The sequence below is a fragment of the Trichosurus vulpecula genome, chromosome 5 (assembly GCF_011100635.1).
Source record: "Trichosurus vulpecula isolate mTriVul1 chromosome 5, mTriVul1.pri, whole genome shotgun sequence".
Lineage (NCBI taxonomy): Eukaryota > Metazoa > Chordata > Mammalia > Diprotodontia > Phalangeridae > Trichosurus > Trichosurus vulpecula.
Genome location: NC_050577.1, coordinates 274,377,901 through 274,391,929, shown reverse-complemented (window position 1 = coordinate 274,391,929; position 14,029 = coordinate 274,377,901). Strand labels below are relative to the sequence as shown.

The following is a 14,029-nucleotide window of genomic DNA, read 5'->3' as shown; positions in this document are numbered from 1 at the left end:
CCTCTCTTTGTCTTACACTATGGTGTCTGCTCTGTTGACTTCCTCTTTCGACTGCTCGTCAGTTTTCCTCTGTTAGTTCCTTTTCCATAATTACGGGATTTATTACTTCCACAAATATTTAGTGGGCACCTACTATGTGAAAGTCACTGTCCTAGGGCAATGGGGGACAAACAGGTGCATAAGGCATTCTCACCCTCTAGAAGCTTACAATCCATCAGAGGAATTAAGAGCATCTGTTGTTCTCTCTCGGCTGTTATCATCAGTTCATAACATTTTATCTAGAACCTGCTGGGGGTCAGGAGATACCAAAGAAATGGTAGATATTATCCTCATCTCCAAGAAACTTACACATTAGTTGGGAAATGTAGATATAGAGGACAGCTAGGTGGCGCCATAGTGCATAATGTAGCTGGCTTGGAGTCAGGAAGACTCATTCTCTTGAGTTCAAATGTGACCTCAGACACATACTAGCTGTGTGACCATGAGCAAGTTACTTAACCCTGCCTCAGTTTCCTCATCTGTAGCAAGAGAAGGAAATGGCAAAAATACACTAGTTATTTCTGCCAAGAAAACCCCAAACGGGCCCATGAAGAGTTGGACATGACTGAAGAGCAACATGCAGATACAGAACATAGGAAAAAGCTAAAAACTGTTTACTTTGAACAGCTGCAGGTACATATTAGCATAGCTTGAGAGGCAGCAAGATTCAGTGGCCAGATAATTATCTCTGAAGTCAGCCAAACCTGTATTGTTTACGGCTGGCTTCTCTCATCAGATATGGGACCTTGGGTAATTCATGCAGTCTCTGTGAGTGCAAGCCAGGCAGTTATCTAAGAAAACAAACAGCCCCCAAGTTGTTGATTTGCATGGATGGAATTCTACATCTGGCATTCCCCAGAACAAGGGACAGCCATCGGAGGACACAAGCAAGAGCCAATAAACAGAAGCTTTTGTGTAGTCGGCACCAAGCCACTCTCTAGTTGTAGAGAGATAAGAAGAGAGGGTCAGACCTCCCGAGAGAGGAGCAAAATTTGAGCCGGGTTTTGACAGAGGCAAGGGCGCCGGATGGGCAGGGAGGAGTGGCATGGATAGAATAAGGAGGTCAGCGGTCAGCAGACAAGGCACCACAAATACTTTACAGAGTGAAGATCCCAGGGGATGGCGCTGGAAATTGCAACGGCAAGGGAGCATTGGCCAGAACCACTGAAGGAATTTAGACCGGATATGATAGACTGGCAAGAGTGAAGGCTCTCAGGCTAAAGCCTTGAAAAGAGGTGACTCCAGAAAGTAGTCCAGATAAGAATAATGATAATAATGCTCTGCATTTATATAAAGCTACAGTTTTCAAAGTGCCTTACACACTTTTTCCTCATCCGAACCTTACAACAACCCTGTGGGGTAAGTTCAAAAGATATTCCCGTTTTACAGATAAGGAGACTGAGGCTGGCCTAGAGTTAAAAAATAAAAAGCATTTATGCATTTATTATGTGGCTGGCTGGAGATATAAAGAAAGGCCTTGCCCTCAAGGAGTTCACTTTTCTAAAGGAGAAAAGGTGATATCTTTTGGTGGGAAAAAAAAAAAGGTACCCACAAGATATACACAGAGCAGGTGGAAGGTGAGCTCTGAGGGGAAGGCACTAGCAGCTGGGAGAACCAGGGAAGCCTTTATGTAGGAGGTGGAATCTAAGGTCAATCTTGAAGAAGGCCAAGGAAACTGAGGCAGAGTTGAGGAAGAACAGCCTGTGCAAAGGGAAGGGGGAAATGGAGTGTTGCGTTTGAGGAAGCCTGCTGGTGTAGCCAATAAGCATTGGAGGAAAGATTTGAACCATGGTCTTCCTGACTCTGAGTCCAGCATCCTGTCCATTATGCCGCAATGTAGTGTCCCCATTTGGCTGTACAGAGTCTATCTGTTGTCTTTGTTCATTTGGTTCAGCTGTGTCTGACTGTTGGTGACCTCCTCTGGGGTTTTCTTGGGAAAAATACTGACATAGTCTGCTATTTCCTTCTCCAGGTCATTTTACAGATGAGGAAACTGAGGCAAACATGGTTAAGTGACTTACCCAGGGTCACAGTGTCTGAGGTCAAATTTGAACTCAGGTCCAGGCCCAGCACTCTATCTACTGCACCATCTAGCTGCCTCAGTCTACCTGCAGGTAGGGATTATATGAAGCAGCCAGGTGGTGTGGTGGATATAATGAGAGACCTGGATTTGGGACAGACCTGAGTTCAAATTCTGCCTCAGACATTCACCAGCTGTGTGACCCTGGACGTCACTTAATTTTTGTCTGCCTTAGTTTCCTCAACTGTAGAATGGGGGTAATGATAATGCCTATCTGCCAGGGTTGTTGTAAGGACCAAATGAGTTAATTTTTGTAAAAATGCTTTGCAAGCTTTGAAGCACTGTATAAGTGATAGCTATATATCTCTTAGAGGCAATTTTAAAAAATGTTATATCTGGGAGGTCTTAGAAACATATATGGAATCAAAGCCAACCATTTTTTTGTTCTAGTCAGATATTCTGACTTAAAAATGACCAGAATTATTTTCTTGGTCCAATTTAATTCAGCAAGCGTTGAGTCCTGTAGGCAGTAAGCACCTACCTCCCAGCCTTGTTATGAGGACCGAATGAGATAATAATGGTGAAGTGCTTAGCACATTGTGCCTGGCATGAAAGTCAGCTCTATAGAAATGTTAGTTGTTGTTGTTGTTGTTGTTGAATATGTGTCAAGCACAGTGGTGTGTGCTGGAGAAAGCAAAGAGAAAAACTGAAAGCCACCATCCTTGTCCTCGGGGGAGCTTGCATTCTCCTGGGGAGATAGATACAATAGTCACACAAATGAATAAATATAAACTATGTTCAAATGAGTGAAAAGTCTTTCCAAGTGGGAGAGAATGGTGATGGCTCAGGGTCGGTTGGGATAAGTCTCACACAAAAGATGGCGCTTTGAGCTTTGAAGGAAGCTAGAAACTCTGAGAAGGAAAGTAAAGGAGGAATGCATTCCAGGTCTGGGGTCACTGCTTGTGCAAAGGTGCAGAGGTGAGAGATTCTTGGAAACTCAATTTTGGAATTACAGGATCGTAAACCTAGAGCTGGAAGGGCCCTTCGGGAATCATATCATCCAACCTCCTCCTTTTACAGATGGACAAAGTGAGGCTCAGGGAGTTTAAACTTTCAACAAGCTCAAAATTTAACCCCACCCCCTTGGGTGACTGACCTCTGCTCTCCTCCAGCCTGGGAGTAAAAGGGAAGAGATTTCTTATGCTTTCAATTTCTTTTTCTTCTTTTATTGCATTTCCAGTTCCATATTAAATAACAGTAGTGATAATGGACATCCTCGTTTCACCCCCAACCTTATTGGAGATGCATCTAGCTTATCCCTATTACATATAATGCTTGCTGATGGGTTTAGGTAGATGCTACTTTTCATTTTAAGGAAGGCTTCATTTATTCCTACTCTCTCAAGTGTTTTTTAAATAGGAATGGAAAAGGAAAAGAGTTCCTATTTCTCTTTCTTGTTAGCATAGTTACCTTCCTCCCTTCCTCAGTGCCCCTTTCCCTTTCAAAATGGGAACTCATCTTTTGTTGAAATGCCTTATTTTATTTCTAGTTTCACAGTAAAAAGCAAGCACGGGGTATGTGGGAGAAGTGCCCAGCGAGGAAACAGCCACAAATGATAAACCCTAAAGGGGAAATAGGATGGATATGAGAATATGATAAACTTTCTCTTTTAGGTAAAAGGGTATAAGGGGGCAGGGGGTAGAGAGAAGAAGTGGGGAGGACAGGGAGGATCCTCTTCCTGACTCAGCCCTTAGAACCTGTTCACTGGGCAAAAATCTGGGACAGCTGCCCATAGCTGACTTGATTTAAGCCAAGTTATTCTGACACAGCCTGCCCTTTTTCCTCGGCAGCTGATTGGATCTAATTGTAAACGCCCAGAGAGCTGGGTCCTGAACTTTAAAAAGGACTGAATTCTTCTGGAATCAGCCCGGACGTTTCACTTTTCACTCATGGCACTCACGGTCTCCATTGTCCAGCTGGCCATCTCCGTCATCGCGTTTCCCATCTTTCTACTCCACTTCTTGGGTCTGTGGGATCGGACATGCAAAAAGCTCTTTCCTTACTTCATGGAACAGGTCACCAAAAGCTACAACAGAGAGATGTCTGCCAAGAAGCAGGAGCTCTTCAGCAACCTGCAGGACTTTGCAGGATCCTCAGGGAAGGTGACCTTGATGGAGATTGGCTGTGGCACCGGGGCCAACTTTAAGTTCTACCCCCCTGGCTGCAGGATCACCTGTGTTGACCCCAATCCTAACTTTGAGAAGTTCCTGATCAAGAGCATTGCTGAAAACCAACACTTGCAGTTTGAACGCTTCATAGTGGCTCCAGGGGAAGACATGCCTCAAATAGCAGACAACTCCATGGATGTGGTGGTCTGCACCCTGGTCCTGTGCTCTGTAGAGCAGCAAGAGAAATTCATCAAAGAGATGTACCGAGTGCTGAGGCCGGTGAGTCTTAGAGAGATTAGAGGGAGGGGCCCTTGTCAACACAGCCTAGTATGTTTCTATAAATCCAGGATAAAAATTAGTACACTAGGTCCTAGCAATGCCTCTTTCTTCCACCCACTCACAGTTACTTATGTAGTATTAGTTATGTAACTGTGGCTGCGTCAGAGCATCGTGGGTGACTCCTAGCTCCCCTTTTAGACTACACCAGGGTCTTTGCAGGAGAACAGAAAGCTTCCTCGATTTTTTTTTTCAGAGCTGGAAGAGATTGTTAACAAGTAAAATCGCTTGCCTAAAGTCACAAAGGTCGCTGGTGGCAAAGTGAGGGTGCAAGACTAATGTCACCTGACTCCCACACCCACATTCTGCTTCCTTTATAATGTGAGAATGGTGTTTGGCTTGAATTATCTGAATAACTGCCTGGGTAGTCTTGCCCTGGGAAATGAAAAGCTGATTATTTTCTGATGAAATTACAGTATTATAATTCTGGTACAGTAGCTCTGAAATGCCAGAAAATGATTCTAGCACAACTGTTTTTATCAGAAGCCTCCTGGTAGGTGGGAATCTGCATGTGAAATGTGTGCTGAAAAGTCACTTTGTGATTTCAGTCTTATTTTCTTCTCTGAAGCAATACAACCTTTGCTTTAAGAAAAATGTTTGAACATGATTAGAGTGTTTCCATTCCTGTCATCACTAATTGTCTACCATTTTATGATATCCCCAGAACTTAACTCTAACGTTAGCACCAAAGAAGAGAGAAATTCAGGCATGGATTTACTGAAACAACACAGACCATTCAGATGGCATCTCCTCAGCCATAGCTAAGAAAACAGGATACATATTGGATAATTCAGGTCAGATAAGTAAGGCATCAAAGTTATTTTTGCCTCAACTGTCTCCCTGTAAAGTTGAGAAATCTTTTAGAAATAGAGTTAGAATCTTCCTCATAAATCTTTATGGAAGATATTTCAGGAGAATTATTAGTACATAGCAGAGTCATACGTAAGGTATATATACCTAAGGGCTTTGCCACAGGATGCCTGACTTGAAGCATGCTAAATTGAAAGTATGCTGACAGCGCTGGTAGTCTTCTATTAGTAAGAAGAACTATTAAAATTGGAAGTTTCCCTGGTGGCTGCCTAAGGTGAGCTCCTCCCTTGCCATACCCTCCTCTGTCGTCTTCACCCCAACTAAGGTCTGCCTCAAGACGCTTATCCTGCATGTAATTTATGATACCTATGCCACAAACAGAAATGTAATGATACCTGAAAAATTACATTCAGTAAATTGTCATTGCCTGTGGCTACTTTAGAGCAAGGATTCTAGGGAGCAGACCCGGAATCAGGTCTGGTCCCCTTTCCTGTCCTTCAGACCTAGAATAGAATGGCAAGGGTTCTTAATTTGGAGGGATCTGTGAACTTTTTTTAAATTTTGAAAGCTATATTTAATTAGAATTGATTTCCTTTATAATCCTGTAATAATAATATTATAATACATAATATTAAGTAATAAATATATAAATATAATATAAAGTACAAAATTAATATAGTGATATATATCACATATAATAAGGTCATATAATATTATATCAAATGTAAGATAATAAATATTAATAATATAATCCTATAATAAGACATTCTTAGAAAGGGTCCATGGGCTGCACCAGAAGACAAAGGGGTCTACAGTAACACCAGCAAGGTTAACAACCCAAAGACTACTCCACTGAGCCAGATGCCCACCCTAATTCTTTGTAACTGCCGTCTTAGATGATGGGGCAGGGATTGCACCTTCTTCCCAAAGGTGAAAACCACATGTCCTAAAAGGTGAAGTAGAAGAGAATCTAGAATATATCCATCTTCCTCAAATATGAAAACATCCACACTGCATTTACACCAAACGTTCTTCAAATTTTCACTTGGGCCCTTGGAGTCACCCACGGTTGTTTGCAGTTCTGCTGCTCAGTGAATTTCCATTCCTTTCCTGGCAGCTCCAGGGTGAATCCTTGGGGGAAGGGGACTGTTTGGGGGGGGGGAGGTTGAAAGAATCGACTGAAAGCTTCTCATGGGTACAATTTATCCAAGACTCCCCTGCCTCCCTCCTTATCAGCAAATAATTCATTACAAGTTGATTTGTGGATGAAGGAAAGCTGAAGAAGATGCATTAACTTTAGGACTTTGCATGGTCTAAAATACCTGAAATTATTTCATTTCTTAGGGAGGTGCTTTTTATTTCATGGAACATGTGGCGGCTGAACCGTCCAGCTGGAATTTCTTCTGGCAACAAGCCCTTAAGCCAACATGGCAGCTAATGTTTGATGGTTGCGACTTGACCAGAGAGACCTGGAAAGCCCTGGAGAGGGGCAGCTTCTCCAAATTGAACCTCCAGCACCTGCAGGCACCCCTGTCCTGGAAGATAATCCGGCCTCACATTGTTGGATATGCCACAAAATAATGGAGTGGGAGAGAGGAGAAGGGGGTGTGGGAGGAATTTCCTGTTCTCCTTTTAAAACTAAATATGAAAATGTTGTGGGTAAGGGGAAGAAGGGAGACTATTCTCTTTCACACACTGAAAGGAGGGGAGAGCAGAATGGGAAGAGATGCCCTATTATACTTTCCTAGTTCCTGACATTCTCCTGGAAAAACATGAAAAAAAAAAAACAACCCAGCTGTCAACTATGCAGGATGACTGGGAAATATTTATTGTGGAATACCCATATAATCTCAAAATCAAATTCTATTCAGCACCTTCAGCTTTTCCAACAATATAACATCTTACCCCAGTTGTTAACAAAGGGCTAGGTTGAAATGGACTTGGCACCTTGCCCCCCACTCCCTTGTTGTTAATAAGAAGAAGCTAACTTGGTAATCTACAGAGCCAAACATGGAGGTCCTTAATAATTGAGTCTGTGATACACAACAAATTCCCAAAAAGAGATTAGCAGGATTCAGTTCCAGGAAGAGGACTTTTTGAGCCTGGTTCTCCTGGGTGCCATGATTCATTCTGTTCAGAGAGGTTTTTTCCACCTCTCAAGTTCTATTGTCTATACATGTCTAACACTGGCCTCAGCTTATTCAGAGCATACATAAACACGAAGCTATATTGTTTCATGTGGGACAAAGTGCCCTATGTTTAAATAGTTATTCATAATAATAATAATGCCCTAAGCACCAGATCACAAATGCTTAAGTAATTAAAGCACACAGGAGACAGCATCACACAGTAGAAAGAGCACTGGCTTTGGGATCGGTGGACCTGCATTTAAATCCTGACTCTGCATGACCCTGGCAAATCCCTTAGCCTCTCTGGGACTTATTTTCCTTATTTGCAAAATGAGTAGATTGAACTATTCTAAGGCCCCTTCTAGCTTTAAATCCTAGAACCTAAAAGATTATAAAATGTTTGACAGATATAATTTTGTTTGATCTCATAAAGAACTCTGGGAGGTATATTATTATCCTCATTTTACAAGTGAGGCTCATAAAAACCATTCCAGTGACTTGCCCAAGTTATATAACTTATCCAACATACACACACACATATGGATATATTGGATAGACTCATATAACTTAAATGTAAACTTTATATAGACATATACCATGTATTTATGGGTATATGGACTGTATGTCATATATACATGTATACATGTGTATGTGTATATATGCTTAATATATACATACGTGCTTAATATATACATGCTTTATATATACATATATAAAGTTTACATCCAAGTTATGTAAGTTTATCCAACTGATAAAGAGCAGAGTCGGTATGTGATCTTAGGTCCTCAGACTCCGTCCAACTCAACTGTTCTTCCTTAGAAGGGCAGACATTTTTCTATTCGAGCCATAGCCAAGTGCATTTATTAGGATTATCCATACCCAAGTCATCCTAGTTACTACGGAAACAAGAAAACCTAACTCATAATTATTCACATGTGATTAGATTATTCTTTGGTGTGTTTTGGCTCATTAGCTTTCATATCTATCTGCCATTCAGTCGCAATAGCTTTGCACAGAATAGAGAGGGGTCCCTTGGGAATCAAGAAAGTTGTAGGTGCTGTAGTCTGGGGAAGTTCAATTGACAAGTGAACTAGGCAGCTCCATCTGGATCTTTGTTCTGAGTGGCTAGCTCAATAACAGTTATGGGAAGCCAGTTGGGTTGCCTGAGTGCTTTGGAAGTAGGTGTAAGTTGTTCTATCTTTAGAAGATTTCATGGGTTTGGTATTATGGCAAGTCTATTTTCTTACATGTTGTACGGTAATAAGTTTGCTATTTGTCTTGAGGGGCTTTACAAAGGGAACTGTTTTTTAACAAATCAAATCAATAAAGAAATTCCTGTTCTTTTTTTTTTGGAAATCAAATTAAATGTTATATCTTAATTGTTGGACTTTTTTGTTGTCCTTTTTCTTCATATTTCTAGGAAGTCATCTCATTTTGGAAGATTATGCTATTCGTGTCTGAGCTTACAGTCCAAGTCAGATCTTGAAAAAATCCTAAAGATGCCCTCCTTTCAAAATTTGTAATTATCAATTTAACATGCAAATATGGACTGGACCTGTAATTTAGTCAGAATGGTATAATACCAATCACAGCAGCACACCTGAGGACTGTTCCTGTGAATAATTTCAAGGGTATACTTGCACGGTATAATGAACTCTCTATTCAGCAATAAACTAAGCATTGTTCAATAAGCCAAAACATAATATTCATAGCAACATCCTTAAGCAAAACATGGCATCTAATACATATATTTTCATATCACTCAGTATGTCATATGGCGCATATCATTGCACTCAGTAGCATTCCCCAAAATCTTGTTTACATAGCAGGGGGTCCTGGGCTCACATCTTCCCTAGCGCAACACATCCTTAAGGGGTAGCAGAAAATACCACACCATCCACTCCTAGATCACAGTAAGAACACCACACTACATAGTATATATCATTGCATCCTCCAAACCAGGGAGTCCCAGGCCAGGGTCTTCCCTAGCATGATGCATCCTTAAAGGGTAGCAGAAAATACCATACCATCCACCCCTAGATCACAGTAAGAACAATCTCCTTAATCATTACCAAGTGCCCAAGAAAAGTCCTCTTTCATGTTGACCCAAGGTTGACCTCCAAGTCTCATGGCTCTTCCTCTGTAGGCTGACTGCTCCCGACTCTCACCTGGATTCACACATAGTCTGCTCTCCAGCTCTCCAGCTCTCCACTCCTGCTCCAGGTCTCAGCTCATGGGGACTGCTCCACTCCAAGCTCCTGCCCAACAGCAGTCTCCAGGGGTTTCTGCCCACAGCTTCTCTTTCTAGGAAAAAGCTTAATAGGGCAGCAACACACACCACTAGCACCACCATCTCAATTTACCTCCAAAGTTCAGAGGTTCTGTGTTAACAACTCAGTTCATAGTCCAGAGGCTCTGTGGTAACAGCTCTATTTGCTTTTATAGCTCAGAAACTCCTTCAGCAAGTCTTGGTCATCAAACATCTTCTCTTCACTTCCGAAGTCTCCTCTTTGCTCTCAGAGGTCTCCTCTCCACTCTGAGGTTCTCTCTCCACTCTCAGAGGTCTCCTCTTCACTCTCAGAGGTCTCCTCCCAGCTCAGAGGTCTCCTCTTTGCTCTCGGAGGTCTCCTCTTGGCTCTCAGAGGTTTCCTCTCACCGGCTCTTTTAGGTTTCCTTTCAGCTCAATGTTCACAGCTCATTCTTCTCTTCTTCTCAACTCTGGCGGCTCTTGATGCTGGCTCTCAATGTCTGCTCTCTTACACTCTGGGCTCTCTTTATGTATAGTTCTACTTGGCATCTGACTAGCTAAAACTCATGCACATCTGACTGGCCAGTACTCAATGCACATACAAGTCTCTGATTGACCAGAATTCAATCCAGCAAAAATCCCACTTTGCTTACTGTTACAAATGGGCATACTCCTGGTATGGAAACTCCCTCTCTCAAACAGATTATGACCAATTTACAACTTAGAACATAAGTCCTAGGAAGGGAGCTGTTCAAAATACATAGAGATTAAATGATTTGCCCATTTGCAATATGGCTAATATGAAAATGTTTTACATGAGTACACTATATATGATCTAATTGCTTGTCTTCTCTAGGAGTGGGGAGAGCAAGGAGGGAGGTAAAGAATTTGGAACTCAAAAATTTTTTTAAATGAATCTTAAAAATTTTTGTTGACATGTAATTGAGAAAAAATAAAATAAAAATTAAATTAAAAAAATTATTTCCCCAGAATCTCACAGCTAGTAATTGCCAGAGGCAGATTTGAAACTAGATCTAATTCCAAGTGAGTTTCTCAAGCCCTGATACTGGGCTACTTCTGTTACAAATTTAATAAAAATCAACAAAACCAACTAAACATACAAAACAAGGAATAAAATCTTACATAAACCTTTAGCGATGGAGCACTAAGTAGACCAAAAATGTTTGCTGTCTGTCCTCTTCCAAGTTCAAAAGAAATTCTACTGTCTTTGAGGTGTGTGTGTGTGTGTGTGTGTGTGTGTGTGTGTGTGTGTGTGTGATAGGTACCAAGGTGTAGAGGATAGAGGGCTAGCCTTAGAATGTGTGTGTTTAGGATAGGTACCAAGGTGAAGTGGATAGAGGGCTAGCCCTAGAATAAAAAGCACCTAGGCTCAAATCCTACCTCTGATACCTACTCAAGTCACAACTTCTCTTTATAACTCAGGTAACTAAGACTGCAGATTTTAGATGAGTTGCTAATGTGCATTGGTAAATAGAGTTTCTGTAGAGGGAGTTCGTCACATTGATGAAATCACCGACCAGGTCACTAAATCATACATATCTAGTTACTGTAGTTAATGTACATAAAGTGCTAAATCTGATGATCTCACTTTGCATCACTTTATAAAGTTCTTTCCATATTTCTTATACTTTTCATCTTCACCATTTTTATAGTATCATAATACTTAATTACATTAATTACCATGATTTATTCAGCCATTCTCCAATTGGACATTTAGGTTGTTTCCACATTTTTTCACCATTACAAATAAAACAGCTATGTATACTTTTGTGCAGATATGCCTTTTTTTCGGTTTTCATGATATTTGGGTCAAATGGAATAATCGGTTTTGTGACTCTAATTGTTGCATTGTTCTCCAAAGAGAACAGCAGGCTACGGTCCCAATAACAAAGTAACAAAATGCTTGTTTCTCCACAGTCCTCCCACCCTTGAATTTTATCTTTTAGCTCCCAATTTTTATTTCTAGTAGTATTTTAAAGTTGTCTTGATTAACATTCCTCTAATCATTGAGACAACCTAAACAACTCAGATACAGCATTTCATGGATCAAGCTCTTCATTTTACAGATGAGGTGAAGACACTGAGAAACCAAAGAGATGAGATAACTTTTGTCCCAGGTCCTATGGTAAATTACAGGCTCTGGTGCCACGTTTTCCCACCCATAAATCTCCCTAAATCCCTTTAACTCCATATAGGCTCCTTATAAATGGTCCCTCCTATTTTCCATTTGATCCTGACTGAATCCAGGTGAGCAGCTCTGTCTTTGCTTTGGAAAAGTAGCTATAGATAGACCTTTTCCTGGGTCACAGACCCAATGGTGTGGGGTCTGACAGTAGAGAGAGTGACAAGGACACCAGGAGTTTCCAAAAGGAGAAACTGCGCTTTTTGAATTTTTTTTTTTACCTACAATAAACTCTTCATCTAGTCAATGATTTTTTTTGGAGAAAAATTAAATCATTTTATATTATCAGAGTAAGAATAGACTTTTATTAAAAGGGTGGAGTCCGCAACAATAGAGCAATTATAGGACCTCAGTTTTTATAAAGCAAGGAGGAAAGGGGACATTACTAGTCTTTCTAACCCCTTCTGTTGAACATGAGTCTTTGCTACAGCTGTTACATTCTGATATAGGGCTGGGAGGTTCATTCTGGGCTTCCTCCTCCATTTCCAGAGCACAGTTCTTAAAGTTCTCACAAGATTGTACAAGAGGAGTGAGGCAAGTGTTTCTGTGTCCATCCTCTTACCCCGTACTCCCTCCTCCTAAAGCCTGGAATTTTAAACACTTACCTTACCACCCTGTACTATCTGGTAAGTTTAGTCTAGTGAGTGAGAACTGATTCATAGACTTGAAGGACAAATACTATTAAAGTTCAGAGTTCTGTGTTCTTCTGCTACTATGACATATAACAACCATGTGCAGTAAGTAGTAATGAGAAAGTATTATTATCCCCATTTTTATTTTTTTTTTTAGAATAACAAAAAATATTTTACTAAAACATAAGATTTACAGAAGTTTCCAGACAAGCCATACAAAATGGTCACAAGCTTTTCTTGAGGGGAGATTTCTACACTTGACAGCAGAACCACGATATTAATGAGGGCTGTGATGTTTAATGTTCCCATTTTTGTTCAAACAACCAAGCTTGTCCATCTACAGCTTCTAAGGAGTTAGACTTGGCTAGAGGGCATATTCTAAAGTACAACTGGTTAGCTGCTTTAACCAATGCAATTAGCATCACCATAAAAAGGGAAAAGGAGCCCACAAAACTTGAAGGAAAAAAGACACACCCCTGCAGCTAACCGACAACTACTTTCATTCACAGTGCTGATACTTAAACCATGATGGGAGAAATGAATAAAAGCAGAGCTGGGCCACTGCTTTTAAACAATTTCACAACAATCCAGATGATACTTCTAGCCTCTGCTCATGCGTTACAACAGTGAATCAGGACAAGACAGAGATTTGCTATGTGCATTTAATCACCAAAGGACTAAAGATGGTCTGGGTTTTTATTCTGTAATGTTTCTAAGACTGTGTCCATTAAATGCAAACAAAAAAGGAAGAGGTCTTCGCAGAACAGGAGAAGTGATGCACACTTGATGTTGAGATTGAATTTAAATATTATTCATAGCATATAGCCTAGTCCATGCTCTGGCTGTTTCTATGGCTTGGGCTTCATTGGTCTTCCACTGCTCGGCTCCATCATTTGCTAATGGATCGTCTGGATTGGGAGCACTTAACAAAGCTTGGATTGAGAGCAGCACTGTACGGATCTGCAACGCTGGAGACCATTTATCTTTCAAAATATCTAAACATATTCTTCCCAACTTGTCTACATTAGGGTGATAAATTTTGGTCATGAAACGTACTTTAGGAGCTGCCATTGGGTATTCTTCTGGAAGAAATAGTTCAAGTTTAAAAGTCCCTCCCTCAAAGGGGGAATCCTGTGGGCCTGCAATGACCACATGAAAATAACGTGCGTTGCTTTCATCTGGTTCTGCTTTTATACCTGGAACTGGTTCTGCCAGCAAACGGGGCAGCCCGGCCATCTTGTCTGATCCGGAATTCAGCCTCGATATCCCCATTTTTAAAATGAAGAAATGAGTCCCTTAGAGTTGTGACTTATCCATAACCACATAGCTCAGTCACATAGTGTTTAGCTTCAGGTCCCTTTTGTTCTTCCAGATGAATTTTGTTATATTTTTTCTTGCTCCATAAAATAATTTTTGGTAGTTTAACTGTATGGCACTGAATAAA

At 40.9% G+C, this 14,029-nt stretch overlaps 2 protein-coding genes across 2 annotated transcripts; one reads left to right on the top strand and one right to left on the bottom strand.

The window, feature by feature from the left end:
- The first annotated feature begins 3,943 nt into the window (after positions 1-3,943).
- Positions 3,944-8,889, top strand: METTL7A (methyltransferase like 7A). Its single transcript, XM_036758928.1, has 2 exons — positions 3,944-4,506; positions 6,718-8,889. Exons 1-2 carry the CDS (start codon positions 4,009-4,011, stop codon positions 6,952-6,954), a joined length of 735 nt encoding a protein of 244 aa, XP_036614823.1. The 5' UTR covers positions 3,944-4,008; the 3' UTR covers positions 6,955-8,889.
- Positions 8,890-12,742: 3,853 nt separating this feature from the next.
- LOC118851329 (ubiquitin-conjugating enzyme E2 N-like) lies at positions 12,743-13,821 on the bottom strand. The gene has a single exon (XM_036760782.1). The coding sequence runs from the start codon at positions 13,819-13,821 to the stop codon at positions 13,387-13,389; it is 435 nt and encodes a 144-aa protein (XP_036616677.1). The 3' UTR covers positions 12,743-13,386.
- Positions 13,822-14,029: the final 208 nt, after the last annotated feature.

Excerpts from the sequence above, each read along its gene's own strand:
- METTL7A (XM_036758928.1), top strand. The coding sequence starts at position 4,009 with ATGGCACTCACGGTCTCCATTGTCCAGCTGGCCATCTCCGTCATCGCG. Across the intron at positions 4,507-6,717 it reads TGTACCGAGTGCTGAGGCCG|GGAGGTGCTTTTTATTTCAT; the intron begins GTGAGTCTTAGA and ends TTCATTTCTTAG.
- LOC118851329 (XM_036760782.1), bottom strand. The coding sequence starts at position 13,821 with ATGGCCGGGCTGCCCCGTTTGCTGGCAGAACCAGTTCCAGGTATAAAA.